Source organism: Terrapene carolina, unplaced genomic scaffold, assembly GCF_002925995.2.
Source record: "Terrapene carolina triunguis isolate 2854851 unplaced genomic scaffold, T_m_triunguis-2.0 Scaffold34029, whole genome shotgun sequence".
Classification (NCBI taxonomy): domain Eukaryota; kingdom Metazoa; phylum Chordata; order Testudines; family Emydidae; genus Terrapene; species Terrapene triunguis.
Window position 1 is genome coordinate 126124 of NW_020698380.1, and position 27230 is coordinate 153353.

A 27230-nucleotide genomic window follows, 5' to 3' on the forward strand; every position below is an offset into this window, starting at 1 on the left:
GCTCTAGTGACAAATCCACTGTAGACTAAGGTTACTGTTAAAAGGGAAGGAGTGCAGATCTGTTAAACTCCGATCCAAACAAGAATTACAGGGACCTTCCTTTTCTTCACTTTCTTCAGGCTTGGCAGTGCTGTTTGTATTCTGAATGCTTTCTGCCTTTTAAGTGAAAAAGAAGCACTAGGAGTTGTGCTATGCCATCTCAACAGGGATAGAAATATTGCCAGCTAGTGAGACAGTTTAATGGCTTTATCCCTCCAAAGAATGGAAGTTCCTGCTAGTCGTATCTGAAAGCATAAACGCCAGAGTGAGGGTATCCGGTTATAACAGGGGTCGGCAACCTGCGGCACGCGTGCTGATTTTTACTGGCATGCTGCTGCCAGCTGGGGTCCCGGCCGCCTGCCCTGCTCAGCCCACTGGCATCCTGGGTGAACAGAACCCCTGGCTGGCAGCAGGCTGAGCAGGGCAGGCAGCCAGGACCCCAGGTGGCAGGAGCCGGGGGACGGAACCCCAGACCAGCAGTGGGCTGAGCCGCTCAGCCTGCTACCAGTCTGGGGTCCCAGCCATCGGCCCCGCTCAGCCTGCTGCCGGCGTGGGATACCAGTCGCCGGACCCACTCACCTCGCTGCTGGTCTGGGGTTCCAGCTGCCCGTCTCCCTGCCAGCCGGGGTCCAGGCCTCCGGCCCTGCTCAGCCCTCCTGGGGTACCGGCAGTCAGCCCAGGGCTTTGCTGCTGGCCTGGTCCCAGTGCTCTGCAGCCCTTCTCAAAAATTACTTTAAAAACTTTGTATATTACAGTAATGGTTACAAAATGTATAATGTTAATAAATACATAGTCTTGATGAAACAAAGTAGTTGTACTTATGTGCCCGTGCTTAATTTGTGTTTTCGATGATTTACCTTCTAAAAAAATCTTGCATGTCTCGCACTCCCAGAAAGGGCATCTCGCACCTCTAGGGGCTGCGTGCACCCCAGGTTAAGAACCACTGCACTAAACTGATAAGATCTGCATTTTAATTTAATTTTAAATGAAGCTTCTTAAACATTTTAAAAACCTTGTTTACTTTACAGACAAAAATAGTTTAGTTCTGTAATACAGACAGAGAGAGAGACCTTCTAAAAACGTTAAAATGTATGACTGGCACGCAAAACCTTAAATTAGAGTGAATAAATGAAGACTTGGCACACCACTTTTGAAAGGCTATAAAATATCTGAATACTAGTTATTAGCAGCAAAGACTCCTGTGGCACCTTATAGACTAACAGACGTATTGGAGCATAAGCTTTCGTGGGTGAATGCCCACTTCGTCGGATGCATGTATTCACCCACAAAAGCTCATACTCCAATACGTCTGTTAGTCTATAAGGTGCCACAGGACTAACATGGCTACCCCTCTGATAGTTATCATTAGGTCACTTTATTTTGTCAGTTTCTCTTCCATTTGGCTGGAATTGATTTTTCTGGGTGTTTTTTTGGTTTGTTCCTTGTTGTCTAGTGGTACTCAGCGCATTAGATTTATTAATCTTCAGACTCTCAAATATATGAACATGCCACCTCTGTTTCCTTAAGCACAAATCCTAGGAATTTCCTAGGTGCTCAGACTACAGCTATAAATGAGATTTATCCTCAATTCCTAATGGCAAGTCTTAAAAATAAAAACCATAAAACAGATGGTCTCCTTATTAAGGTTAACAAAACTATAAGGTCAATCAAACTGTGTGTCTCAGTATTTTCAAAGATGACAATTTTAACAAGGGTGATTCTGAGTAATAAGTATAGAGAACAGCCATTTCATTATATTAAAACTAATTACCAATATTTTTTTCTCTTTCCTCTCCTCCTCCCCTCCCCCCCCAGGCCCTGGAGTTGCTGGCTACCTTACTGCAGGAACGACATCCTCTGTAATGCCCAGTGTACCACCCCCTGTAGACAATGAATTGGGAGATACCAGCTAAGGGATTTGAAATACCCATGAAAGACTTTTAAAGGCAGACTGGCCAGTGATGAGGAACAGCACTTTCCTCCGTCTGATGCTTTGAAATGAACTCTTACTGCCTTTCCAATTGTTTCCTGACAGTGTTATTCCTTTTTCTATGAATATATTTTTTTTAGGGGAAAAAAGTCAGTGAGTCTGTCACATTGTAACATAAGAAAGCACTCTAAGGATCAGCCCAAATGGGTACACAAGAATTTTTTTTCTTGTTGTACGTAAGCACATTTTGTTCCTTTCTATTTGTTTACAAGACTGTGAATCAAACAACTTTTTCCTAGTTTTTATATTTTATGAATTAGCATGACTGGAGTTGAACTACAGTCTAGAAGAATTGGACTAAGTCACTTGACCTCCACCATCCCCACTAACAGGGCATTTTCCTCCTCTGCTCCAAGTCCTGACATGATCATTCTCATTGAACAATGACTTACTAGAGGTTTGTCCCTGCACCGGTTCACTGATGTCCTTAATCATTAACATTATCTTCCTGAGATCAAACCGCATTAGACACTTGTATGTATAAACTGGCTTTACCAAATTGAAAACACTTCAGCAAAAAAAAAAAAAAAATTAAAAAAAATGTCAACCTGGTATGTAAGAACCTAGTGTAATTGTGAAATGTTCTATACATTATCCAGTATATAAAAGCTTTCTATATTGAATGTACATTATACAGATCACTCATATGTACATAAAATTTTAAAAATAAAGGGAATTGAGAGCCTTGTTAATGAGACAAAGCTTTTCTATTAATGGAATGTTTCTTCCTTCTTGGAAATGGTTAGAATTCTAGAGCAGCCAGCTAGACCGTACTTCTGAGAGGGGGGTGTTCTTGAGTGACTGGAAAAAATGTATTGAAGGAATTTGTGTATTCTAAGTATTTTATCACCCAGAAAATGTCTGACAAAGGAGAAAGTCCTATACCCTGGACACTAAAACTAGAGCAAATTCCAGAGTAATGTGTAAAAATTCAGATAGTAACATACTCTAACTTTTAAATGCAGGTAGAGGTGTAAAAACTGACCATATTCTTCCATTTCTGGTATTTAACAGGACAAATATTTCTAGTGGGTGCTGGTGGAATGCAATAATCAGCCAATCCCCAAGGGAAAGAGTCCAGAAAATATTAAACAGGTGTCTATTAGAGCAATTTGGATAAATAATGCAGCACAAGTCAAAATTATATTGCCCCTTTGATCTTTTAATTATACAAAAAAGCCTGGAGCTGTGGAGATGCAGTCCAATACACAGCTAAACACTATGCATAACCTCAGTTATTAGCAATGTTAGCAACATTGACCTTCCATATTCATTGTTAAGTTCAGCTGGGTAAAGTGTCATTATTATGGCCATAACTAAAAAATGGATGAAATTTTACCTTTGTCTGTAAATATGTGCACATGAGGAAAGAATCTGTCCTTTAATATTCAGTGTTATGGTTTTGCTGAGGTCACAGTCTGGTCTACTGAAGACACATGCCATTGGCATAGGGGATAGCTACCTCTACGCTACAAGCTTGGGTATGATCCCTCTGCCTGTGTATAGACTCTCATCAAGCTAGCAGAGTATAAGTAGCAGTGTACACTTAATAGCATGAGTAGCAGCAATGGAGGCTTTGCTGAATGAATACCCACATTCTGGACTGAGTTTGTGTGGCCTGCAACACTTGCTCCCTAACTAATAGTTCCTTCTAAAACTTGATATGTTAATAAGTGATGCGTAGTAAAATCAATATTCAATGTCATATATGATGCCTGTCTGTCACTACACTGCTGAAGAGCTGCAGAAAGTGTTTCTTTACAACCAGCCAGAACAAGGCTAGAATCTGACAGCAAGCAAGAGCTTTCTCTTGTTTCCTTAATTCTCTTTCCCCTCCCTCCCCCTCAACTCCTGCAGACTTGACTTTACACAAGGTATAGACAGTTATTACTTGTCAGTGGTGGGCTGCATCGTTCAGTAGATTTTAAGGCATTTTTGGCTTGTGCTACGAGCAACCCTTATCTAAGATTTTTGCCTTTAGGAATGACCTAAAAGAAATGTAAAAGCAGCAGTCTCCTGTGGCACCTTCTAGACTAACAGACGTATAGGAGCATGAGCTTTCATGGGTGAATACCCACTTCTTCGGATGCACCCACGAAAGCTCATGCTCCTATACATCTGTTAGTCTAGAAGGTGCCACAGGACTCTTTGCTGCTTTTACAGATCCAGACTAACACGGCTACCCCTCTGATACTAAAAGAAATGGAGTCTCCCTAAACACTGTTGTTCCTTGAGCAAAGCAGCAGCATTGGACTGTTGTGGGAGAAATCTTTTATTCAGACTTATTCAATGCATTAGTGACACTTTAAATCTCACACAGTAAACTGCAAGCTTTAGCTGGATGCAGTGCTTTAAGTGAAACCATTTCACAAATATAACATTCGACAGACAGCTTCATAGAGGCCTTGATTGAGAGAACATCAGTACAACATAAGAACAACTAAGGGCTTGATAAAGTAACCTTTCAGGTCACTAGCTGGAAGATTAACTGGAAAAATGTTATTTAGCAGCTTAGGACTCAGGTACCTCTAAGCAAAACAAATTCAAGTTACCCTTGAACTATTAAACTTATCAGTAGAATGTAGAAAATTAACATTTTGGTAAATATTAAAAATATAGGTAATTTTAGTTCAAATACCCTCAGTGTTGCCCCCCCCCCCCCAAATCATTCAGAGATATTCCTTATAAAACAGAAGTAATGCTATTGTACAATTCGACTAAACTTTATTACATTTTTGAGGTCAGTTGCTTGGCTTGGTCCCGTAGTTCCAGTTTTGCAATTGCTGAGAGGTGAACTTCATCAGGCCCATCAGCTATTCGTAGGGTCCGAATAAAGGCAAACCTGTGTAAGATGATGTTCTGAAATTAGTGTGTATTCTAGAGCCTGCAGTGCCAGCACCTAATAGTGTGGCTTGGTATGTGACAGCAAAAAATGCACCCCAAGATTTTCTTTTATAGTTACATGTCTTCTCAGTAAAGTAGGCTATTTCCTTAATACATGAAATAAGGAAACATGTGTTGCTAGAATTGTTTGAACAGAACTGGTTATGGGGAAGGAGTTACTCTTAATGAGTAGCACTAGCCTAGAAGAAACAGGAGTCAATCCAAGCTGGAAATTCTTCCTCAAGACTAAATCCAGCTAGGAACCCAGTACATGGGGCCAGGAGCTTTTTTTATGCATTTACAGGATCGGAGCACTTGGAAAAGCCAGCGTCAAACTGATTTAGGAAGCAAGCCCTTCCACGTCTGCTGGCAATTGCCTGGGGGAAGAGCCTATCCTATTTGCACTGCCAGATGATGACTCAGTTTTTACTGTAATGTAAGCAGCCTGTTTAGAGATTTCAGATCCACAGAGCCCTGAAGCTAGAATATCGGGGTTGGAAGGGACCTCAGGACGTCATCTATTCCAACCCCCTACTCAAAGCAGGACCAATCCCCAAATGGCCCCCTTGAGGATTGAACTTACAACCCTGGGTTTAGCAGGCCAATGCTCAAACCACTGAACTATCCCTCCCACCACAAGTTAAATGGTGCTATGTTGGGAATAGAGCCATTTATCCTTCTACAACTCTTAAGTACCATTTCCTTTTCACTACACCCAAGCTGCTACAGTTCCCTTGGGTATCAACTGTAATCATGCTAGCTGCTGTTTTTAGTCCCCATGTAGGTCATCTATAGACTTGTCTGCTACTGCCTCTGAGCAACTGGATCTGTCCTTTCACCGCAAGCAGTAGATGTTATGTTGTCAGAGAGAGGTCCTCAATCATGGGTGGGTTTTTTTTTTGGGGGGGGGGGGGGGGGGGGAAGTGACCTTTAGGGGGATGGAACCAGCACCAAGGTGAAAGGGGTGTGTGTACATTGCCATTTAGCCACTGTGGGCTGGCCCCTGTCAGCTGACTTGGACTCAAGCTAAGGGGCTATTTGACTGCAGTGTAGCTGTTCAGACTTGGGCTGCAGCCTGTGATCTGGGACCCTCCAGCATCTTCACTGTAGTTAAACAGCCCCTTAGTAGAAGCCAGCTGGGATGGGCCCCCCTAATTGCAGTGAAGAGTACATCACACTCTGGCCATGCAACCTCATGTCTGGCTCCTAGAGGGGGAGAACTACACTTAAGTCTCACTTCTAACTCTGGAAATGCACTTTGTTATATTACAGTACTACCTGGATGACCCATGGGGACTAGGCTCCCTCCCATGGTGATGGGTATTATACAAACAGGTCTTGAAGCAGGGGCTGTCTTATTAAGATGAGAGTGGAAACAAAGTGCCTTGCCCAAGATCACAAGGAAAGCTGGGCCGTGAACCAGGAATCCCCATTTCATTGCACTGGTCTATTCTCAAACGATGTGCTATTGCCATCAGTAGGGCTTGTGTGCCTCTGAAATCAGAATTGTATTTTGGCCCATAGATGAGAGCAAACTGACACATCTAAGCCAGCTATGAGAGAAGCAATATTGATACCGAAACAGGAGTAGCCTGTGCCCATGTCTTGTAGTGGAGTGAGTCCATCACTGCTCCTTGATTGCCAAAGGATGGCATGGTATAGCTGCCTTGGCAGCTATTGCTGGCCTCTAAACTGTGACTTAGTGCTCTGATAACAGAACCTGGTACTGACAAGCTTCAAGACACACTAACTATTTTTCAAACTTCTACTTAGCTGCTGGGATCATAAGTGCAGCAGGTGTAAGGGATATTTTCATTGTCAACAGTAAGGTGCTCTATTGCTGAGACAAAGGGTAACATGTTAAGTCCTTAAATAAGGTTGGCAAAAGCACTCTGAACTGACCCTAAAGACCCAGCTTCGGAAGTAAACTTTACTTTAGCTCTAGGGCAGATTCTGCTCAGATTGATAGATTAACTTTGTAAGGGGGAAAGGATGAATATATCACTCTCTTCAAAGCTCCTCTTCTGGACTGAGCCCCCTCACGTGACAGATTAGCTGGAGTTGGTTTTAGAAAAATATTGTGTAAAATGTAGATTCTCCATCACTGAGTCAGCAGAAGATCCAGTCTTGGTAAGACACACTAGTTCAACCCCAAGTTATAGAGATCAATGCAAGAATCACTGGGTGCAATTCCAGTGCATGTTATGCAGGAAGTCTGAGTAGATTACAATAGTCCCTTCTGGTCTTAACTCAATAAATTTTATTTTGTATTTCACCTCTACTCTGAAGTGGCATAATGCCTTTGAGTACAGGAGACAAAATTCTGCTTTCAGATGCAGCCCCACTGACTTCAATGGAGGTGCAAGAGTACAGCAGGGTTAGAGCTGGGCAGATAATGGATTGTTCCATTCACTGGCAGTTGCAAAAAAAAAAAAAAAAAAAAAAATCATTTTGGATCAAACTGAAAATGGAATTCTAAGTTTGTCAAAAATCAAAAGAGCAGCAGCATGTCTTAGCCACTGGGCTCTGGGTCATTCTGTCAAAACTGTTTCACTTATTTATAAACAGTAACTAGAGTAGGGACGTGAACTTGGGTCTCCAATATCCTAGGTAAGCCCTAAATTCAAGTCCCTGTTCTAATACTAATTATTTATTTAAAAGTAAAACAGCTTCCACGGGTCTGATTGAGAATGACCCAGAGCCCTGTGGCTAGGACATCCTGCTGCAATGTAAGACTAAAGTTCAAATCCCTCAGTAGGCAGAGGGAGGAATTGAACCTGGGTCTCCGATATCCCATGAGATTATCCTAACCCCTGGGCTAAAGGTGATCAGGGAGTTGGCTATCTCCCCCACTCCTCAAACTTTAAAAATCTAGTCATTTGCTTTTCTGAAAATGCCTGAGGTTGAAACAAAATTTTGAGGTTGGGTCAAAATTACATGTTTTTGAAATTACTAAACCATTTAGAGTATTTTGGGGTGGTCAAAACTATCTGACAAACTTGATGAAAAGTCACATAGTTTTGGGTCTGTTGAAACTGCATTTTTTTTTTAATCAAATTACTTGCCAAAAAGAAACTGCCCAGCTCCAGTCCCAGCAGAATTTGGCTCAATCCGACCTGAAATGCAGAGCCTTTTAACCAGTTTGACAAGAAAGGGGAAATACTGTTAGAGAAACATGGGATAGATATCCCTCCTACTCACATACGAGCCAAAGGAAAATCCTGAGAAACTCCAGCTCCTCCACAAACTTGGATTGCATAGTCCACCACTTTAAGGACAGCTCTGGGTGCAACCACCTTGATCATAGCTATCTGTATTTTAACAAAACAAACAAACCTGAATGTAGGAGTTTTCCACCATAAGGGGTGTAGGAAATGGGAATTTCACACAGCTCTGGTCCTGTTTTTTCCACAGGCCCAGTTCCAAGAGCTGGATTGTAACAAGCTGTGCATTTGCCACAACTCAGGGACTTGGGATTGCAAGCTTCCACTCCACCTTTAATGTGACTATACCCTGACCTTCAGGAATGACCTGAGTGGCTACAAAAGGTTATTCAGTCTTTGGACACACTCAATTCTCGGTCTCTCAAAGACTGCCAACTGCTTTGTTCTGTGATGGGGACACTTCTAGAAATTGGACTAACATGTCATATCAAATTTGGGCTATATTCAAATAATTGTTGCAAGGTGCTAGCTCCCAAAGAAAGGTAGGGTACTTCGCAACATGCAGGATTGTGGCATTAGAGAGTAAGGTTCTGTACCTATCCTCTAGGCCATCCAAATGCACTCCACCCCATTTACACCTTTAGGCTTAGAGTAACAAGTAATGATTTCACCTGGAACATAAATAAATATATCTGGTAAAAGATTACCAATATCCATCAATGACTGGGCATCTTTAACCTGTTCTAAGTGGCTAATAAACAGTACTGACCAAAAATATCAAGCTTTTGCACAGGAGGGGCAAGAGAGCACAGATTTAAGACAATGAAGTGACACTGATTTCAGAATTTCCCCCGGTATTTCTTTTGCTGGATTCACTGGGGTAAATCTATTAAGCAGAACTGATTGGGAAAGGGCAAGGAGGTGCCAGGAAATTAAAAAACAAAACACCCAAGTTCTATTTTTCAATAGAAAGTTCGCCATTTTTTTTTGACAACTGGAAAAAATATCTTGTTAAAAAATAAATGGAAAATTGAATTTTCTGTGGAAGTGTGCTCTTCCATAAACAGGCTGGGGTTTGTCAAAAAATTTCCACCCGCTCTATTAAGATAGGAGCGAATCCTGAAAGTGGGTCCTTCATTACTTTAATTTTTTCCCCTCAATGACCAAAAAAAAAAAACCCCCCAACCCTGCTTACCTCTTTCCTTGCTTGTGCACTGCCCTTGGTATCAATGCTGCTGGCTGCTTTCAGTGTAAGCAATCGGGCCTGCTCAATAGCAATGCGGCTTTCAGCAATCCAATGGGCAACAACCTCCTGTAGAGACATAAAGAGAAAACTGGGGGCATGAAACAGACCAACTTCATCCGCGTTTCCAGAACAACCCTTTGCCTCTCTTAGCTATACACTTGCAAAGTTTTCAATGCTGGATGTTTAAATAAGGCTCCTGGATAGAAGCGGGCTGATCATGTGTACTCAGCACTTCTGAAAATCAGCCCACTTCTTCTACACATGAGAGAACCATAAATTAAAACTAACTAGACACACAGTCAACTAATAAAAGCTTTTCTCATCCAACTACCGACCCCTTAAGCCCAAGGCCTAAGTGGACAGAGAGACGGCAGTGTGTCTTCGTGGATGTGACGGGCAATATCCAGCCTCAGAGTTGCTGTGGTTCTGCTCTTACACTAGAATCTAAAAAGAGAGAGAAAAGAACCACCCAACTGCCCATCCTCACTTGTTTGGCTCTTCCCATTGCTCTGGCTCTGTGCACCTGCCTGCTTGCTACTCAGACTCCCCACTCCCCTCATGCTCTGGTAGTGTTGCCTACTTCTGCCCTACTTGCACCTCCTCTCGTTGCTATTACTACCTGTTCAAACCCACCTCCCTGCAAAGTCCTTCCATGACACGCCAAAAAAAAAAAAGTGTCAGGGACTAAGTTCAATTAGTTATCGCAAATGTCCAAATCTGGGGGGGAAGGGGAACCTAGGGAAACAGTTGTGCTGTGGTTCTTAGTGCATTTGCCCTTTACTATTTTTGCCAATGTATTACTAGTCCCACTATAGTCAATTGCACAAGCTCAGCTTGTTTGCAGTAATTTAAGACCTTGATAACAGCCCTTCTGTGCTATGTCTTTCCTGTCTGAGGCTGCCCTTCAGGGGGAACAGCATCTGGGCTATTCACAAATGATTAAAAATTCCATTTTGCACCTTTTGTGAACACAGCCGGCCACAGCCTCAGTTAGTGTAAGTCAATGTAGCTGAGGATCTGGCCCAATAATTTTACCCCCCATTCTTGTTTCTAAGCCTTGTTTCTAAGCCTATGTTAGTGTTGTGGGCAGGAGAGCGCTCCTGACGCCAACGCGCTGTTCACACCGTCGTCACTTGCCACTGGAGACAAAGCCTAACTTCCTTTGTTTATTTGAAAGGGACTCTGACAACGTGTGCACTTGGTGATTCCACTGTTGGACATGCTAACGGCAGTACTTTAGTTTTGTGTTTAATTGTTCCATGTGATGTGCTGAGACGCTTATACAGCTATTTCTAATTATATCAGTTCTGTATAACCATTTTCTAGAATCTGCTGCAATCACTTCCTTCTTCCCAAGCCTTTACTTTGTGGAAAAAAGACAAACAAACATTTGTGTCTGCTTGGCTGAGACCCAGAAATACTTGATGTCTGCCAACCAAAGGAAGTCTTCAGCACATCAATTTACAGACATAGCAAAACAGGCAAATGCTGTCAGGAAGGAATGCCTGGCAGATCAGGCCAAATACTCAGCCTGGCCTTAACATTGATTTGCACTGGCAAAAATGAAGTTATTTTCTGGCTATGATCACACAGTGCCCAGTCTCTGGGCCCACAAGTCAAAGCTAGACATCTAAGTGCCCAATAATGGTGAATGCAAATTTGTGCCTGCGAAAACAAGTCCAGGGTTTGCAGACCAGCCCTGCCTCTGGAGTCCTGGTCCATGCTGATCAGAGAAAACCAGCCAAAACTCTGCTACAAAATGTGTGTTTAAATACAGTGAATGGGGCTTTAGTACTTGTTAGGAAAACAACTATAGGAATTCACTCAGATTGCAGATCTTGGCACAATCAAAACTGAGACACTCCCAGCCTTAGTATTTTCTTTCCTATCTGAGACAGATATTTAACCTACAGCATCTCCAGAGTTGATGGGAATTGGCGATTATGTGTAATGCTGTCTGACATCTCAACCTTTTCTAGAGTGATTGTTACTGTGGATGTTAGAATCCCAAGCTTCCACATGAGCTAAGCAAAGGGGTATTCATAGCAAACTAGGCAAAGAGGTAGTGTGCTTACATGCTGGTACAGTTTCTTCCCAAAGGTCACCCTCTGAGCTGCACGCTCACACATTATCTGTAGAGCAGATTCAGCTGCACCTATGGATCTCATGCAGTGGTGAATACGGCCTGGTCCAAGCCGACCTTGAGCGATCTCAAAACCCCTTCCTTCACCTGTGTGGTGGGAAACAAAAAAAGAGAGGTGGGAAACAAAATGGCCAAGTGGAACTCATTTCAATGCTTCAAATAACCGCGCACCTCTGCTCTGAAGAAAATCAGTGGCCATACTGCAGGCATTGTCTGATGCTACCCTAGAGAGGAGCTTCTTTACAAAGATTATTTTGCAGCACTGTAGCCATTTTAATTGTTTAATACCTATATGTATTCACATAAAGCAACACACACGAACTCCCACTCTCTCTTCAGGTTCTGTCAATAGTATTTGTGCCTAAGGGGTTATTATTCTGGTTTCCAGTTGGGTTTGAATTACCTAATTATTTCTTACATTTTTATCAACTTTATGGGATTTGAGGTCTTTTAATTTGTGGTTTCCAGAGTGTAACTGATGAATGTCCAACTGAAAGATCAGTTCCAAGGGTGATTCAATAAAACTCTGATTCAGCAAAGCACTTACATGGTGGGCGAAGAAGCTATATAAATCCTAGCTTCTCCCCAGATGAGACTTGGCGTAAGTCAGAGAGGTCAAAACGTTCCTCCTACAAGAAGGGGCAAGTAATACCTATTGTTGCCTATGCAGAATTCTGACGAGATCAGGCTTGTTCAGGATAGTATGGCCGTAGGCAACATCAGAATTCTGTTTTGAAAGACTTTGAGGCAGACCTGTCTGTTGAGAGGCCTGGGCTGTATTCAGAAGGAATTAGGAAGGAAGGGAAGGTTTGTTTATTCTTGGATAAGAACTCCATAGCTTTTGCTTTGGCCTGCCACAGTGCAGGAGGAATTTTGGCACTGCTGGTGCAGCAACCATATCTACTTAAAAACCAAAAAGATAAAAACTGAGAGTATTCTGCAGTGTTAGGTTATTGGAGGAGGGGGGAAAGATAACATTCCAAACCCTTTTCCTGGCTGAGCAAAAGGTCAATAGGTTGGAAACAGATTAAGCACAATTAGTGGATACTTTTCTGCTATGAAGAGGAGACAATTCAGATGCTGCAGACTAGTAAGAAATCTTTTGAGGCAGAAAAGTACAGCTAAGGGACTGTGTGCTGGCCCAATTCAACCCCTGTTGACACTACTGTCAAGAATGAACTTCTCTCTCCAAGAGGCAGCTCCTGGAAAAACTGTCTTTACATCTAAACATATAAAGAAAGAACAAAAGCTTAATGGCATATTCCTTACATAGTAAGGTTATTCATCAGAGCTTTCATCAGATTTTAAAAGGACACAATTACTTTAAGTTAGTGTCATTGCAGTGACTTTCAAAGAACAGTTAACAGTGAAGCTCACCTAGTATTAAATTGGAGGCAGGTACTCGCACTTCATTAAAATGTATTTCAAAATGTCCACCGTGGGGCTGATCTAATTACACAAAGAAAAAGCAAAATATCCATGTATAAAATTGGTTCTAGCCAATATTCACTCACAAATTACAGGTGCTCAGTACTGATGTGCCTATTAGATATGCATTCGAAGAGTGTCTTTAGTACTTTATGTTTATAGTATAATTATTACTCCTGAGATCCCGAGTAGGCTAATACAAATGCAAACGTGGCTGATAATTACGATTTCCTCCTTACCCAGGTAGCCAAACACGGAAAGAGGTCTTATAAGCTTCAAGCCTGGTATGTCCAGTGGAACTATGATCATACTGTGCTGTCTGTACCTGATCAAGACAAAAGTAACAGTTAGGAGAAATCTCAATAGCTATTTTAGATTTTTTTTTTTAAAGTACAACTTTTAAAAAGTTTTGTATGATCTGTACTCTCCTGTGCTACACATGTGGGTGGAGATGTAGGAGAGAGATGTGTTTAAGAATGGGGTGACGGGGGAGAAATGAAGGTAAAATTCTGCGCCCGGAGGGGCTGGGCAGCTGGACATCGGGTTCCAACACTTAGAGAGGGTGCCAGATAGAAGGTGTGCGCCCTGAGTGTGAGCCTAAGGTTTTATAGTAAGCATCAAAATAGATGCCTTCATATTTTTCTTTCTGCTTGATGTATGTGTAAATACAATACATCATGTCAGGAATAGTTGGGTTGAGAAGACTGAGGAAATACTAAGGTCCCTGTTTTCAGAACTTGTGGTATGAACGAACTGTTAGACCCCCTGATCCAATTAACTTTTCCATATATACTGGCATTGCGATCTTGCCCCATTTAAGTTCCTGGGAGTTTTGGCATTAACTTCAGTAGGAGCAGGATTCAGGCCTTTGATTTGATTCTTGCACTTACTTTTTCTCATCTGGCAAACTGTGTATAGTTTTGCTTTTATTAATATTCATAGAACCATTCCCTCCTCTAGTTATGCTTTAATAACACGCTTAATGAATTAAAAATGTAAACCAGGTCTGGTGGTAGATTTTAGTTTTAGAAAAGTGAGTATTTGTGATGTTGATTTTAAAGGATACATTTTCAAAAGGCTTAAGGGAGAACTAAAGACATTAAGGCCATATGTTGTCCTTGATCCAACCCACACAGATCAAGAGTACCTTATGACTTGGACTCTATCGGAGAAATTCTGAAGTTTGGTCAGTTAGATTTCTGAGGGTACGTACATGGCCTAAGGTTCCATTTCTAAACCATACTCAACTCTAACTGACCATGCAATTACAATTGTTCCATGTAAAGGTTTTGTGAGCAATGGCTGGTTCAATAACTGGGGTTTTGATTGGGTCTCATTGCTTGGATGCTGAACAAATGTCTCAGTGACCATTTAATTCTTACCTGGATGCAGAAAGATTTTTATTTTTGGCCATCACAATTGCGACTTTGCAATTTGTATTCCCAGCCCCTAAAAACACAAGAAATCGCTTTTCACATAAAAATCTCTCTAGGGAAGTAATTTAATGAAGTTTCACAGAACAACTTCTTACAATGTTTCTTTAGAGTATAACCATGGCAAAGGTGAGTAATCTATTATCTATGCTGTTTCTGGGCTATTGAGTAGAAAAGGAAGTGCAACCACCTGATTAACATGAAAAAAAAAAATCAAACAGAAAATGCCCTGGATCCAGTTCCATCATTCATTTTTATTTTCCTAGGAAAAAGATCAAACAAGATGCTTGAAGAGGGGGTCTAAATTAATTCCATCACCCTTGCAGCTGAGCAAATAACAAAGGCAAGCACTCCCTCACTCAAGCCAGATGCTGCCCTCTTCAAGTACAGCCAGCTTTTTAAGCATTCTTTTTTCCCATTTGAAGTGCTTTGTTCTGGTTTCAAGACAAAAATAAACTCAATAGGAATTCTTATCTGAAAATACATAAGTAGTCTTTTGAACCAGCCACAGCATTATCTGATATATGTTTGTGTGACAGAAAACCAAAAATTTAGTGGATAATCCAAAAGATTATTCTAGGATGGATTATATGGATCTAGATTACAATAGTGACTAAAACATGACTTGTCAACAGATCTGCTCCCCCACTATGATCTATTCAGAGACCCATCTCCTTGCTTTAGTACCATCACATAGCATTGGTCCTTTTTACATCCTACAGGAACACCATAGCTATAGGAGAGTGAGCTGGATTCTATTTGACCTTGCACAACTATCAGCGGAATTGTTAAATTGCCACGGCAACGCCCAATGAAGACATCATACGTACACAAATCGTGTCACTGAGGACAGGATTTGACCTACAGGATCTTTATTACTGGTGGTAATGAACCAGAAGCACAATTTGACTGTCAGATCCCAAGCTGAGGCTATGTCGACATTACCATGGTAAATTGACCTAAATTACGCTACTCCAGCTCTGTGAGTAACATAGCTGTAGTCAACATAGCTTAGATCGATTTACAGCGGTGTTTACACTGCGCTGGGTCGACGGGAGAGCAACTTACTTTACTCCTCTCGTTCCCGGTGGAGTACCGGAGTCCACCGGCGAGCGCTCTGCCATCGATTTAGTGGGTCTTCACTAGACCCGCTAAATCGACCCCTGGTGCATTGATCGCAGCAGCGTCGATCCCGCGGTAGTGTAGACATAGCCTCGAGTTTGCTGAGCTGGTAGTTAGTAAATCCATCCTGTTTATGGTGTAAAGTGAAGTGGTTATACGGAGATCACTGAGACACAATAACACGGTAACCCCACGATGACACTTTTCAAGTCACACTTCAGAGTAGTACCTCACGCTAATGGAACATCTTTTCCATACACCAAGCTGTTTTTCACTAATTCAGTACAACGGTGCCCATTTGATATCAACTGACATTTAAACCATTCTCGTTTGAATAGCAGCTTTGAAAACATGTGAAAATGCTGACCCAGCAGTGCTTGGGGGGGGTCTCTACTGTATGGGGAAGTAGCTGGAAATGGAGCGACGATGACCAGAGTCAAGCTGCCATAGGAGCCTTGAAGATAACTATGGCCTGGGGAGCATAACCAGCCTGGCTTTGAAGAGAGCTACCACCACAAGAGCACAGCCACCTTGACACAGGAGCAATCTATAGTTGCATGTCCTAAGAGTGACAAGGGTGGGAGAGATATTTACTTTCTTCTGCTAAAGGCTGTTTTTGCTTGGAGGGCAAGAGTGCTGGCTGTTTACTTCCCTCTTTCTTGACACAACATTAGCTTTTCTTTAGGAGCGGAATTAGCAGCACTTTGTGAAACGTAAGCTGGAGATGTAAAGTTTGCAAACTGAAATACCACACTGAAAGAAAAATCTCTGAAAAAAGTCTGGAACAATTCACAAAATTCTGGATTAGTCTAGATTATACAGCAAAGTGTTCCCAAAGTGAAATACAGATGTCCCACTCAGCTGTAAAACAGGTCAAGTTTGTACATTACAATGTACTGAGGAGAGGGGTGGGAGTCTCTTCTCCCCTCCCCCCTCTCCAGCACATCCATGGGGTAGGTTTCTAGGCAGCATTTTTGTGGAGGAACAGCTAATGTGATCGCCTGTGTCTCATGCCCCTAAGGACTCATGGTCTATAGACTCTGGGAATTGGTCACAAATAGAGGTGATATAACTAGTAACAGATATGGGGAATAGCACTGTATAGTGCACTGGTGAGTATTTATCTGAAGCTATTTTAATTTAGCATGTGTAAAGTAAAAGGTGCAGATGAAAACAATCACAGTATCAGACTGTCAGTGCTACAGAGATACCCAGGAAAAATATATCACCCCTTCCACTCAACAATGTTTAGCTTATAGTTGTAGTTTGTAATCCATGAGTACTGGTGTTATTTTCCTAACCCTTGAGTAATGCAGTTTTCATCATAAAACCTGTCTCAGGACAAATGTGACCTTCTGGAATTGTTATTTAAACAACTGAAAATCATTTTAAACTGTCACATAAAAAAAACCTAGGAAAAAAGTTTCCATGACTGAATAATCATATAGTCCAACAATTAGAAAAACTTTTCATTTTTAAGTTAGTGCATAGTTCAGCACTGTGACAAGACATCTGGTCAGATCTTATAAATCAATAGCACAAACAATGGCATGGAGAAAAGGAAATATCTCAATCTCGGGCGCAGCGCACAGGAGCCAGCAAACAGTGCTGAAAACGGGGGAGTCTGAGGTGAGAGATTGTAAGGGGAGAATGCTTGCGTGCATGCGTGCGCGTGCTTTTCTTCTCGTTGACAGGACTTTAGGCGGGAAGGCTATGACAGCTACAGAGGTAGCAGTGGTAGTGACCCAAGGAATGGAAGAGACAATGAAGATGACTGGATGTGGAAGCTATGGGATGTACATTATCCTGGAGCAGGTACCTGATAGGTGCTTTGTTTGTATGAAGTGCTGCCTGATAGATCTGATGGAAGAAAAGATCTAAGGTTGGGAGATGCAGGTAAAAACTATTGATGAGTTTTGAAGGGGATTTGAACAGATGATGAACTGAGGAACAGGTTTGCTGACTTGGAAAATGAAAGGGCATGGCAGGTAGTAACAGAAGGTGGGAAGGCAAAGAAGAAGAGAAGCAGAGGGGAAGAGTCAATGAAGATAGCAGAGTTCGGAGCCCCAGGAGGATAGAGGATGACTCTCAGAAGATTGCAAGTGAGAACAAAAGACATAGGACTTGCAGCCAGAAAGAACAAAAGGAGGAAGGCCAGAGAATTGCACCAACACCGGGAAGAGGCAGGTCTACGTGACTGGGGACTCCCTACTAAGAGGAACAGACAGGCCTGTCACCAGAGCTGATCCAGCAAACGGATGGGTATGCTGTTTGCCAGAAGCTAAGATATAGGATGTGAACCTGAGGCTTAAAAGGATCCTAATGGGATGAGGAAAGAACCCACTGATTTGTTCCCCCATGAAAGACAATGATACTGCTGGATTCTCACTGGAATGTATCAAGGGAGACTATGCCTGGCTGGGGAAGACATTTAAAGAAATGGAGGTTCAGGTGACCTTTAGTGGTATTCTCTCTGTCCTTAGAGGAGGAGAGTGAAGGTGAGACAAGATTATGATGATCAACAGATGGCTCAGGCAATGGAGCTATAAGAAGGGCTTTGGGGTGTTTGACCACTGGGCGGAATTCACAAATAGAGGACTGTTTTCATGGGATGGACTCCTCTTGAATAGAGAGGGAAATAGACTGCTGGGATGGAGGTTGGCACAACTGATTAAAACAACTTTCAACTAGGAATTCGGGGTAGAGAGTTGGGAGATGCTCATGTAATCTCCATGCCTGATTCTAATGCTGAGCAGGAGGAAAATCAAGTAAGAGAGAATACAGCAATGGAGAATGGAACAATAGAGGGTTGAAGACATCAAGAGGAAAGTCACTGGTATTCGCACTAACAGTCAAGTAGGCAATACTGGCAGTAGAATGACCGTACCTAATAGGGAGAGGAATCTGGGCAAAGCCAAGCAACAACAACTAAGATATATGTACACCAATGTAAGAAGTCTAGATAACAAAATGGAGAAACTAGAATTACCGGTGCAGGAAGTGAAAACAGATATTATAGCAATAACAGAAACGTGGTGGAATAATTATCATGACTGGAGTACAGGTATTGAAGGGTATGTGCTGCTAAAGAAAGACAGAAATAAAGATAAAGGTGGTGGAGTAGCATTGTATATTAATGACAAGATAGACTGTAAAGAAATTAAAAGTGATAGAACAGAAAAAACAATCTGTTTGGGTCAAAATCACTTTGGAGAAGGAAGAGGCTCTATGAGGATAGTGCTTGGAGTATGCTACAGACCCCCCAGAATCTGATCTGAACATGGAGAGAGACCTATTTCATATTTTTTAAGAAATCAATACTACCAGGAATTGTGTAATTATGGAAAACTTTAATTTCCCAGATATAGACCACAGGACAAGTGCTACTATATTCCTAGATGTGAAAGCTGACAGATTTCTTCACCAAATGGTCAACCGAACCAACAAAATACGATGCCATTTTAGATTTAGTATTGGTAAGTACCGAGGACCTCACAGAAGAGCTGGTTGTAGAGGGCAGCCTTGGTTTGGGTGATCATGAGCTAACTCAGTTTAAACTAAATAGAAGGATAGACAAAAATTGTCGGCAACTAAGGTCCTTGATTTCAAAAGGGCAAACTTTAAAAAATTAAGAGAAGTAGCTGGAAAAGTAGACTAGACTGAAGAACTCAAGAATCTGAATGTGGAGGAGGCTTGGAATTAGTTTAAGTCAAAGTTGCAGAAATTATCTGGAGCCTGCATCCCAAGCAAGGGGGGAAAATTCATAGGGAAGGGTTGCAGACCAAACTGGGTGAACAAGCATCTCAAACAGGTTATTAAGAGAAATCAGAAAGCTTACAAAGAATAGAAGACGGGATGGATCAGCAAGGAAAGCTACTTCTTGGAGGTCAGAAAGTGTAAGGATAAATTGAGAAGTGCCAAAAGCCAAGCAGACTTAGACCTAGGAATAGGAAATTAAGACCAATAGTAAAAGATTCTTTAGCCATATAAATGTAAAGAAAAGAAGAAGTGTGACTGTTAAACACTGAGGATGGGGTGGAGATTAAAGATTATCTAGGCATGGCCCAGCACCTAAACAAATACTTTGCCTCAGTTTTAAATAAGGGTAATGAGGAGCTTAGGGGTAGTGGCAGGGTGGTTAATGGAAATGAGGATTTGGAAGCAGAAATTACCACATCCAAAGTGGAAATCAAACTCAAACAGTTTAATGGGACCAACTCGGGGGGAGTGAGGTGGGGCAGATATTCGCCATCCAAGAATATTAAAGGAACTGGCACATGAAGTTGCAAGCCCATCAGCAAGGATTTTTAATGAATCCGTAAACTCGGTGGTCATATCCTATGACTGGAGAATTACTAATATAGTACGTATTTTTCAGAAAGGGAAATAAAGTAATCCGGGAAACTACAGGTTCATTTGACCTCAATTGTGTGCAGGGTCTTGGAACACATTTTGAAAGAGAAAGTAGTTACGGACATAGAGGTAAATGGTATTTGGGATAAAATACAACATGGTTTTACAAAAAGTAGATGGTGGCAGACCAATCTGTTCTCCTTCTTTGAGAAGATAACTGGTTTTCTAGACAAAGGAAATGCAATAGATCTAATCTATCTGGATTTCAGTAAGGCATTTGATACAGTTCCACATGGGAAATTATTAGTTAAATTGGAGAAGATGGGAATTAATATAAGAATTGAAAGGTGGGTAAGGAACTGGTTAAAGAGGAAACTACAACAGGTCATACTGAAAGGTGAACTGTCAGGCTAGAGGGAGGTTATTAAGGCAGCTCTTCAAGGACCAGTCTTGGGACCAATCTTATTTAACATTTCCATTAATGAGCTTTGCACAAGAAGTGGGAATGTGCTAATAAAATTTGAGGATGACCAAAAGTTGGGAGATATTGCCAATATAGGAGGAGGACTGGAACATCATACAAGAAGATTCGGATGACCTTGAAACCTAGAGCAATAGAAATGGGATGAAATTAAAATATTGCAAAGTGCAAGGTCATCCACTTAGGGACTAATAACAAGAATTTTTGCTATAAGCTAGGGACATATCAGTTGGAAGCAACTGAGTAGGAGAAAGACCTGAGTGTACTGGTCAATCACAGGAGGTCTATGAGAAGGGAGAGGAGTCATTTAAGTTAAGAGCCAATGGTGGCACAAGAACAAATGGCTATAAACTGGCCATCAACAAATTTAGGCATGAAATTAGACAAACATTTCTAACCATCACAGGAGTGAAGTTCTGGAACAACCTTCCAAGGGGAGCAATGGGGGCAAAAAACCTAACTGGCTTCAAGATTGAGCTTGGTAAGTTTATGGAGGGGACAGTATGAAGGGATTGCCTACAGTGGCATGTGGCCCATCTGCAACAGCTTGTAGAAAATATCTCCAGTGGCCGGTGATGGGACACTAGATGGGGAGGGCTCTGAGTTACTACAGTGAATTCTTTATCACATGTCTGGCTGAGGAGTCTTGCTGACAGGCTCAGGGTCTAACTGATCACCATATTTGGGGTCAGGATGGAACTTTAGTCCAGGTCAGACTGGCAGAGACCCTGGGCCTTTTTCACTTTCCTCTGCAGCATGGGGCATGGATCACTTGCTGGCTTGAACTAGAATAAATAGTGGATTTTCTTTAACTTTTGAAGTCTGTAAATCATGATTTGAGGACTTCAGTTACTCAGCCAGAGATTGTGTGTTTATCACAGGAGTGGGTGGGTGAGGTTCTGTAGCCTGCGGTGCACAGGAAGCCAGAGTTTTCAACATAAGCAGAGTTTTCCATTCCTCATGGAAAGAGGGAAAAACTGCTTCTCATTTTTTCCCACCCTCAAAAGTCCAAAGATCTGATAACCATATGATTTTTTCCATCCTAGAAAAGAACTGTAAGAATCAGAGCGAGATCTCTGCTCCAGGGTGAGATTAAAAGAAGACTCCTGTGCTTCTGCAAGTCCGGAATTCAATCTTGTTTACAAGCCAATTTGGTATTTATTACATTTTATTAAACAAAAACAGACTCAAAGAAGCTGGGACTGCCATTTTGGCAGGAATTAATAATAAGAGTGCAGGAAACCCAATTTTCAACAAATGGGAACAGCAGACTTTGAATGCTGACTGCAAGTACATTTCAATATGTATATTAGCCAAATTCTAATTAGCTGTCCTTATTTTTATTTCTTCAGAAGTTGGCCAGAATGTTTAGACTATAACTCTGTCTAGACTTGGAAAATGAGGTGTGGTTAGCCACATGTTAACAAACATGTTTTTAAACACTATGTGGCACCTTATGTAGAACAGAGCTAAAGGTATTTAAAAACATTTTTAAAAAAGGTATAAAAAAAAGGTAGCTGATCATGGTCAACCCTATGTTTTCTGTGATCCTACTCTCAATTCCCTGTGTGTGGTTCCAGACTAAAGAAATGCATGTTCATAATTACCTACTTTTACTCAATTGCAGTTAAAACAGAGATAAAATGAGTCCATTTCTGATGAAGAGTATCAACTCTTCCCTTAAGAGAGGGTATGTGTCAGCTTCTCTTAAGGAAGCAGCTGTGAGATCCTTGCTCAAGAAGCCAAAGCTTGATACTTACAATCTGGTTATGTATTGTCCAGCATCTACTTTTTCCTTCTGGGTTTAGATGATAGAGAAGGTCATGGCAAGCCAACTCTGAGTACTTAGATGCCCAGAATATCCTTGACCCTTGTTGCTCTGGGTACAGACCCGAATATGCCACAGAATGCACAGTGGACTTCCTAGATTACCTTCTCCTGCTAACAAAGATTGTGTGTCCGTGCTGATATCTATTGATCGATTGGCTACCTTCAAGGCCATTGATGAGAAGGTGTTATTGACAGTCCTGTAGGCAGTAGCTACAGTGGGCAGAGCTGCTTTTGGGTAACAGGCTGAGAGGGTGGTGTTCGGCGATAGCTCTTTCTCCTAAAAGTGCTGTCATGTGGAGTTCCACTGGGTTCCAACCTATGTCCCCTCTTGTTCAATATGTACCCAAGGCCGGCGACTAAGAGGGTGAGTCAGGAAGCATGGTGCTTTCGATAAGTTGTTGACACCCAACTCTATATTTTTATCTCATCCCACCCAGGCACTGCTGATGAATGCCTTGTTCAGTGTTCGGGGGAGATTGGAGCATGGATGAGAGCTAACGGCTTGAAGCTCAATCCAGATAAGTACAAGGTAATGCTGAATAGGTTGTATGGGGGGGAGGAGAGTGGGAGTGTGTGAAAGAGAAGCAATCAGAAGTCACAGTGAGAATTATTCTGTTGTTCCTGAGGGTGGTTGCCAATTATATGTAGCTAGAGCTCACAATCTGGGGGGTGGTGTTGGAGCCCCAAGTGCTGTTAGTTTCAGGAAAGGTTCCACCCCTTCCCCCTGATCTGGCTATGAATTTGTGATAGTTTCCTTCAGTTATGGGCCTTGCTACTGTGATCTGTGCCTACATCATCTCAAGAGTAGATTATTGCAATATACTGGATCTGGTCCTACCTTTTGTGGGAGGTCTGCAAAGGAACAAACACATTGGTCTCGTGCCTTCTTTTGCTTCTTTATGATATATAAAGAAGGCCAGAATGTTATTTTTTTTAAAGAAACTAACAAAAAGCAACCTACTTGTTTTTTTTTTTTCACACTGTTAAGGTGATAGAGCTCACACTAAACATGTCCCAGTGGCCCCACAGCAAAACCAGGAGAGAGCAGGCATTTCTGATCTTTCTGAAGGTAAAGTAAATCAAGAGGGATAAAATTAACAACAGAAAAGCCCCAGAGAGGAGGTGGTGTTATCTTCTTCTATCATAAAGAAAACAAACAAAAAAGTGGTGCACTACCCCAGTGTTAGGGTAAAAAAACTTGGATCAGCTGTAATTCAACCACAGTTGCCAACTTTCATGCAGTAAAGAAGCACCCTGACTTTCACAATAAGCCAAAAATCAACCTAATCCCATTTCAAAACAAGGCCAAAACAAGCCAATCCTTAAGAACCCCAACACTCTATGTGATTAGATTCCACCCGGTGTGGTGGGACTGTGATGGGCCTGCTGTGCAGCCCTGACTCTCTCCCCCACCCTTATCCCTGCTTGCCAGGAGCCGATCAAAAAAAAAAAAAAAAAAGGCAACAAGATACAACAAGCAACAAACTAAAAGCCAAAAAGCAACTCACAAGCCAATTAAGCCAAAAACAAGCCCAATTTCTGCATTTTTTTCCACGGGTTTGGCATGGCTGAATTCAGCCCCGAAACTGAAATTGGTGCAGAATGGGGCAGCTCCGTTATTAAACAGAGTTTGCTGCCCCAAACAGATGCCATCAGTGCTCTGTGAACTGCCCTGGCTGTCTACTGATTTTCAGGTAGACTTAAGGTGTTGGTTTTGATTTATCCTGCCTTGTGATTGGCATGTTTGAGAGAGTACCTCCTTCCCTGTGCCACCCTGCTGTGAGGAGTCAGCGGAGGCATCTGAGCTGCAGGCCTGTCAGAGTAAGAGAGCGAGCTGTTTTCAAGTTGCTCTCATTGAGGGGTCCTGAATGCTGGAACCCGCTCCTCTCACCTCTGCTTCAAAATAGCCCAAATTTGTTAATCTTTAGGTCATGCTGCAAGGCTGAACTATTTCCCCAGGTTTTTAGGAAGCATGGAGCATAACAAGGGCTAGCATATATGGGGGATGAAGCGCCGATTGGGCTTGATTTATTGTGGTTGGTTATGTTTTGGAGGCAAGGAGTGGCTGCTGGCTTTATTTTTGATGTAGCTGCACATTCAGCGTTTTAGCAAAGGCAACAAGAGCTCTGCGTGGGCACTGCTTATGTATCTTGAAACATGAATAAATGATACTGAGTCAAAAACATCCTGTCACACTCGCTAAGCTAAACAAAGTTCAGTATCATTTTAAAGTTTACTCCACTCCTTAAAAGCCCCCCCCCCTTATTTATTTCAAGTGCCCTACTGCTTTTTAAACCCTAAAGGTTGTATTATACTTTCCCTCCCCTGTCTGGGAAAGGGGCCCTACCCCACGTCTTCCAAAGCTGAGTCTGAAGAGTTTAAGCACGGTGGAACTCCAGCTTCCACCTTTTGGGAAGTCAGACGCATAGTTTGTCAAATTAAGATTTTTCCAGAGTCTGCCTACTGGCCAGTAACATTGCTAACAACACCATTTTAGCTAAATGTCAACTCTCATTGCCACCTGGACATGGCAGTTTTCTTTCCCAGTCCTAAACTGGTTGTCTAGTGGTATTGTGCATTACTAATATAGTACGTATTTTTCAGAAAGGGAAATAAAGTGATCCGGGAAACTACAGGTTCATTTGACCTCAAGTGTGTGCAGGGTCTTGGAACACATTTTGAAAGAGAAAGTAGTTACGGACATAGAGGTAAATGGTATTTGGGATAAAATACAACATGGTTTTACAAAAAGTAGATGGTGGCAGACCAATCTGTTCTCCTTTGAGAAGATAATTGGTTTTCTAGACAAAGGAAAGTCAATAGATCTAATCTATCTGGATTTCAGTAAGGCATTTGATACAGTTGGGAGATATTGCCAATATAGGAGGAGGACTGGAACTGGGTTAGCGTGCAGCACAAGCCCACACACACACACACACCCCCAATTCTCTGGGATGATCGCTTCACCCCTCCCCCCAGCGCGTGGCTAACAGCGGGGAACATTTCTGTTCAGCCACCGGCAAACAGCCCAGCAGGAACGGGCACCTCTGAATGTCCTCTTAATAAAATCACCCTATTTCAACCAGTGACCATGAATGATATCACTCTCCTGAGGATGACACAGAGAGATAAGGAACGGATGTTGTTTGAATGCCAGCAAACACCAGGACCATACGCTGTGTTATGCAATGATTCCAGACTACGTGCTACTGGCTTAGCGTGGTAAAGTGTCCTAGCATGGAGGATGGAATAAGGCTGCCCTCCCCAGAAACCTTTTGCAAAGGCTTTGGGAGTACATCCAGGAGAGCTTTATGGAGATGTCCCTGGAGGATTTCCGCTCCATCCCCAGACATGTTAACAGACTTTTCCAGTAGCTGTACTGGCCGCGAATGCCAGGGCAAATTAATCATTAAACACGCTTGCTTTTAAACCATGTCTAATATTTACAAAGGTACACTCACCAGAGGTCCCCTTCTCCGCCTTCAGGGTCCAGGAGCCCACCTTGGGTGGGTTCAGGGGTTACTGGCTCCAGGTCCAGGGTGAGAAACAGATCCTAGCTGTTGGGGAAACCGGTTTCTCCACTTCCTTGCTGTGAGCTATCTTCCTTGTCCCCAAAACCCGCTTCCGTGTTGAGTCCGACTCCATTAACGGAGTCAAAGCACGGGGTTGGGGTACTGGTGACTGCACCCCCTAGAATGGCATGCTGCTCATCATAGAAGCGGCATGTTTGGGGCTGTGACCCGGAGCGGCCATTTGCCTCTCTGTTTTTTTGATAGGCTTGCCTGAGCTCCTTAATTTTCACGCGGCACTGCCGCGAGTCCCTGTTATAGCCTCTGTCCTTCATGCCCTTGGAGATTTTTTCAAATGTTTTGGCATTTCGTTTACTGGAACGGAGTTCAGCTAGCACGGATTCGTCTCCCCGTACAGTGATCAGATCCCGTACCTCCTGTTCGGTCCATGCTGGAGCTCTTTTGCGATTCTGGGACTCCATGGTCACCTCTACTGATGAGCTCTGCACGGTCACCTGTGCTGATCAGATCACAATGCTGGCCAAACAGGAAATGAAATTCAAAAGTTCGCGGGCCTTTTCCTGTCTACCTGGCCAGTGCATCTGAGTTGAGAGCGCTGTCCAGAGCGGTCACAATGGAGCACTCTGGAATAGCTCCCGGAGGCCAATACTGTCCAATTGCGTCCACACTACCCCAAATTCAACCTGGCAAGGCCGATTTCAGCGCTAATCCCCTCGTAGGAGGTGGAGTAAAGAAATCGATTTTAAGAGCCCTTTAAGTAAAAAAAAAAAGGGCTTAGTCATGTGGATGGGTCCAGGGTTAAATCGAGGTAATGCTGCTAAATTCGACCTAAAATCGTAGTGTAGAGCAGGCCTTAGGCTCTGATCCAAGAAACTCCCGGTGATTTCAAGGGGATTTGGATCAGGCCCTTAAGCAACGGCATTCCTTGTCTGAAGTGTTTGTGCTGAAAGTCAACTGGAGTTAGGCACATAATTGCCTTTAAAAAAATCTCCTCCTTCTTAGACAATGTGAGTCAAGTGCTTTGATGTCTCAGATGAAAGGCACTATAGACAAGCAACATGTTGTTATAGCAGGACTCTCTCTGAAAATTGGAAATTCCACTCCCCTCCTATTTTTCTTTCTATGCTATACAGATCAGACCAAAAGGACTTGAAACAATGTTTGGTACACCTGGCTCTAGCCTTCCATTTTGCAAAATGGAACCTATACACATTACACTGATTTCAGCACAGGCAGAACATGGCAGGTGCTACTAATTATCCATTGTACCAAAAAGCAAAGCCCTGGCCTGCTTATTGCTTTCTCTGTCAGGCATCCTGTATGCCATTTACTGTAAAATACTGAACAGCTACAGGATACAAAATGACAGGGCAGAATAAAATCTGTCAAAAAGTGTGTGAGAGGCTGCTGATGTTGTATATACACAGAAGAGCAGCGTCACGGTCGTGAGGTTGGCCAGATAAACTAATCTGGACAAGACCCTCTTGTTTTGTAAACTCTTCAGAATACACAATCTGTCATAATGTCGACAATCAAAACACTGCACACGACCTCCTAACTGAATAAATCTGTCTTTCTCACTATTGTT

At 42.4% G+C, this 27230-nt stretch overlaps 2 protein-coding genes across 4 annotated transcripts in view; one reads left to right on the forward strand and one right to left on the reverse strand.

The window, feature by feature from the left end:
* Positions 1 to 2897, forward strand: part of LOC112102149 (dnaJ homolog subfamily C member 13) — a 101990-nt gene extending 99093 nt beyond the window's left edge. For 2 of the 3 annotated variants that reach the window (XM_024193258.3, XM_024193259.3), the window contains one exon: positions 1855 to 2897. In XM_024193258.3, the coding sequence (XP_024049026.1) occupies positions 1855 to 1952 (98 nt within the window). In that variant the 3' untranslated portion in view covers positions 1953 to 2897. The remainder of the gene's footprint in view (positions 1 to 1854) is intronic. The other variant, XR_003899994.1, reaches the window with a different exon arrangement.
* Positions 2898 to 4159: 1262 nt separating this feature from the next.
* Positions 4160 to 27230, reverse strand: part of LOC112102150 (acyl-CoA dehydrogenase family member 11) — a 55231-nt gene continuing 32160 nt past the window's right edge. The window contains exons 14-20 of the mRNA XM_024193262.2: positions 14276 to 14342; positions 13133 to 13218; positions 12843 to 12914; positions 11398 to 11552; positions 9272 to 9388; positions 8114 to 8223; positions 4160 to 4871 (exon numbers count right to left, since the gene is read on the reverse strand). Coding sequence (XP_024049030.2) covers positions 4757 to 4871; positions 8114 to 8223; positions 9272 to 9388; positions 11398 to 11552; positions 12843 to 12914; positions 13133 to 13218; positions 14276 to 14342 — 722 coding nt within the window. The 3' untranslated portion in view covers positions 4160 to 4756. The remainder of the gene's footprint in view (positions 4872 to 8113; positions 8224 to 9271; positions 9389 to 11397; positions 11553 to 12842; positions 12915 to 13132; positions 13219 to 14275; positions 14343 to 27230) is intronic.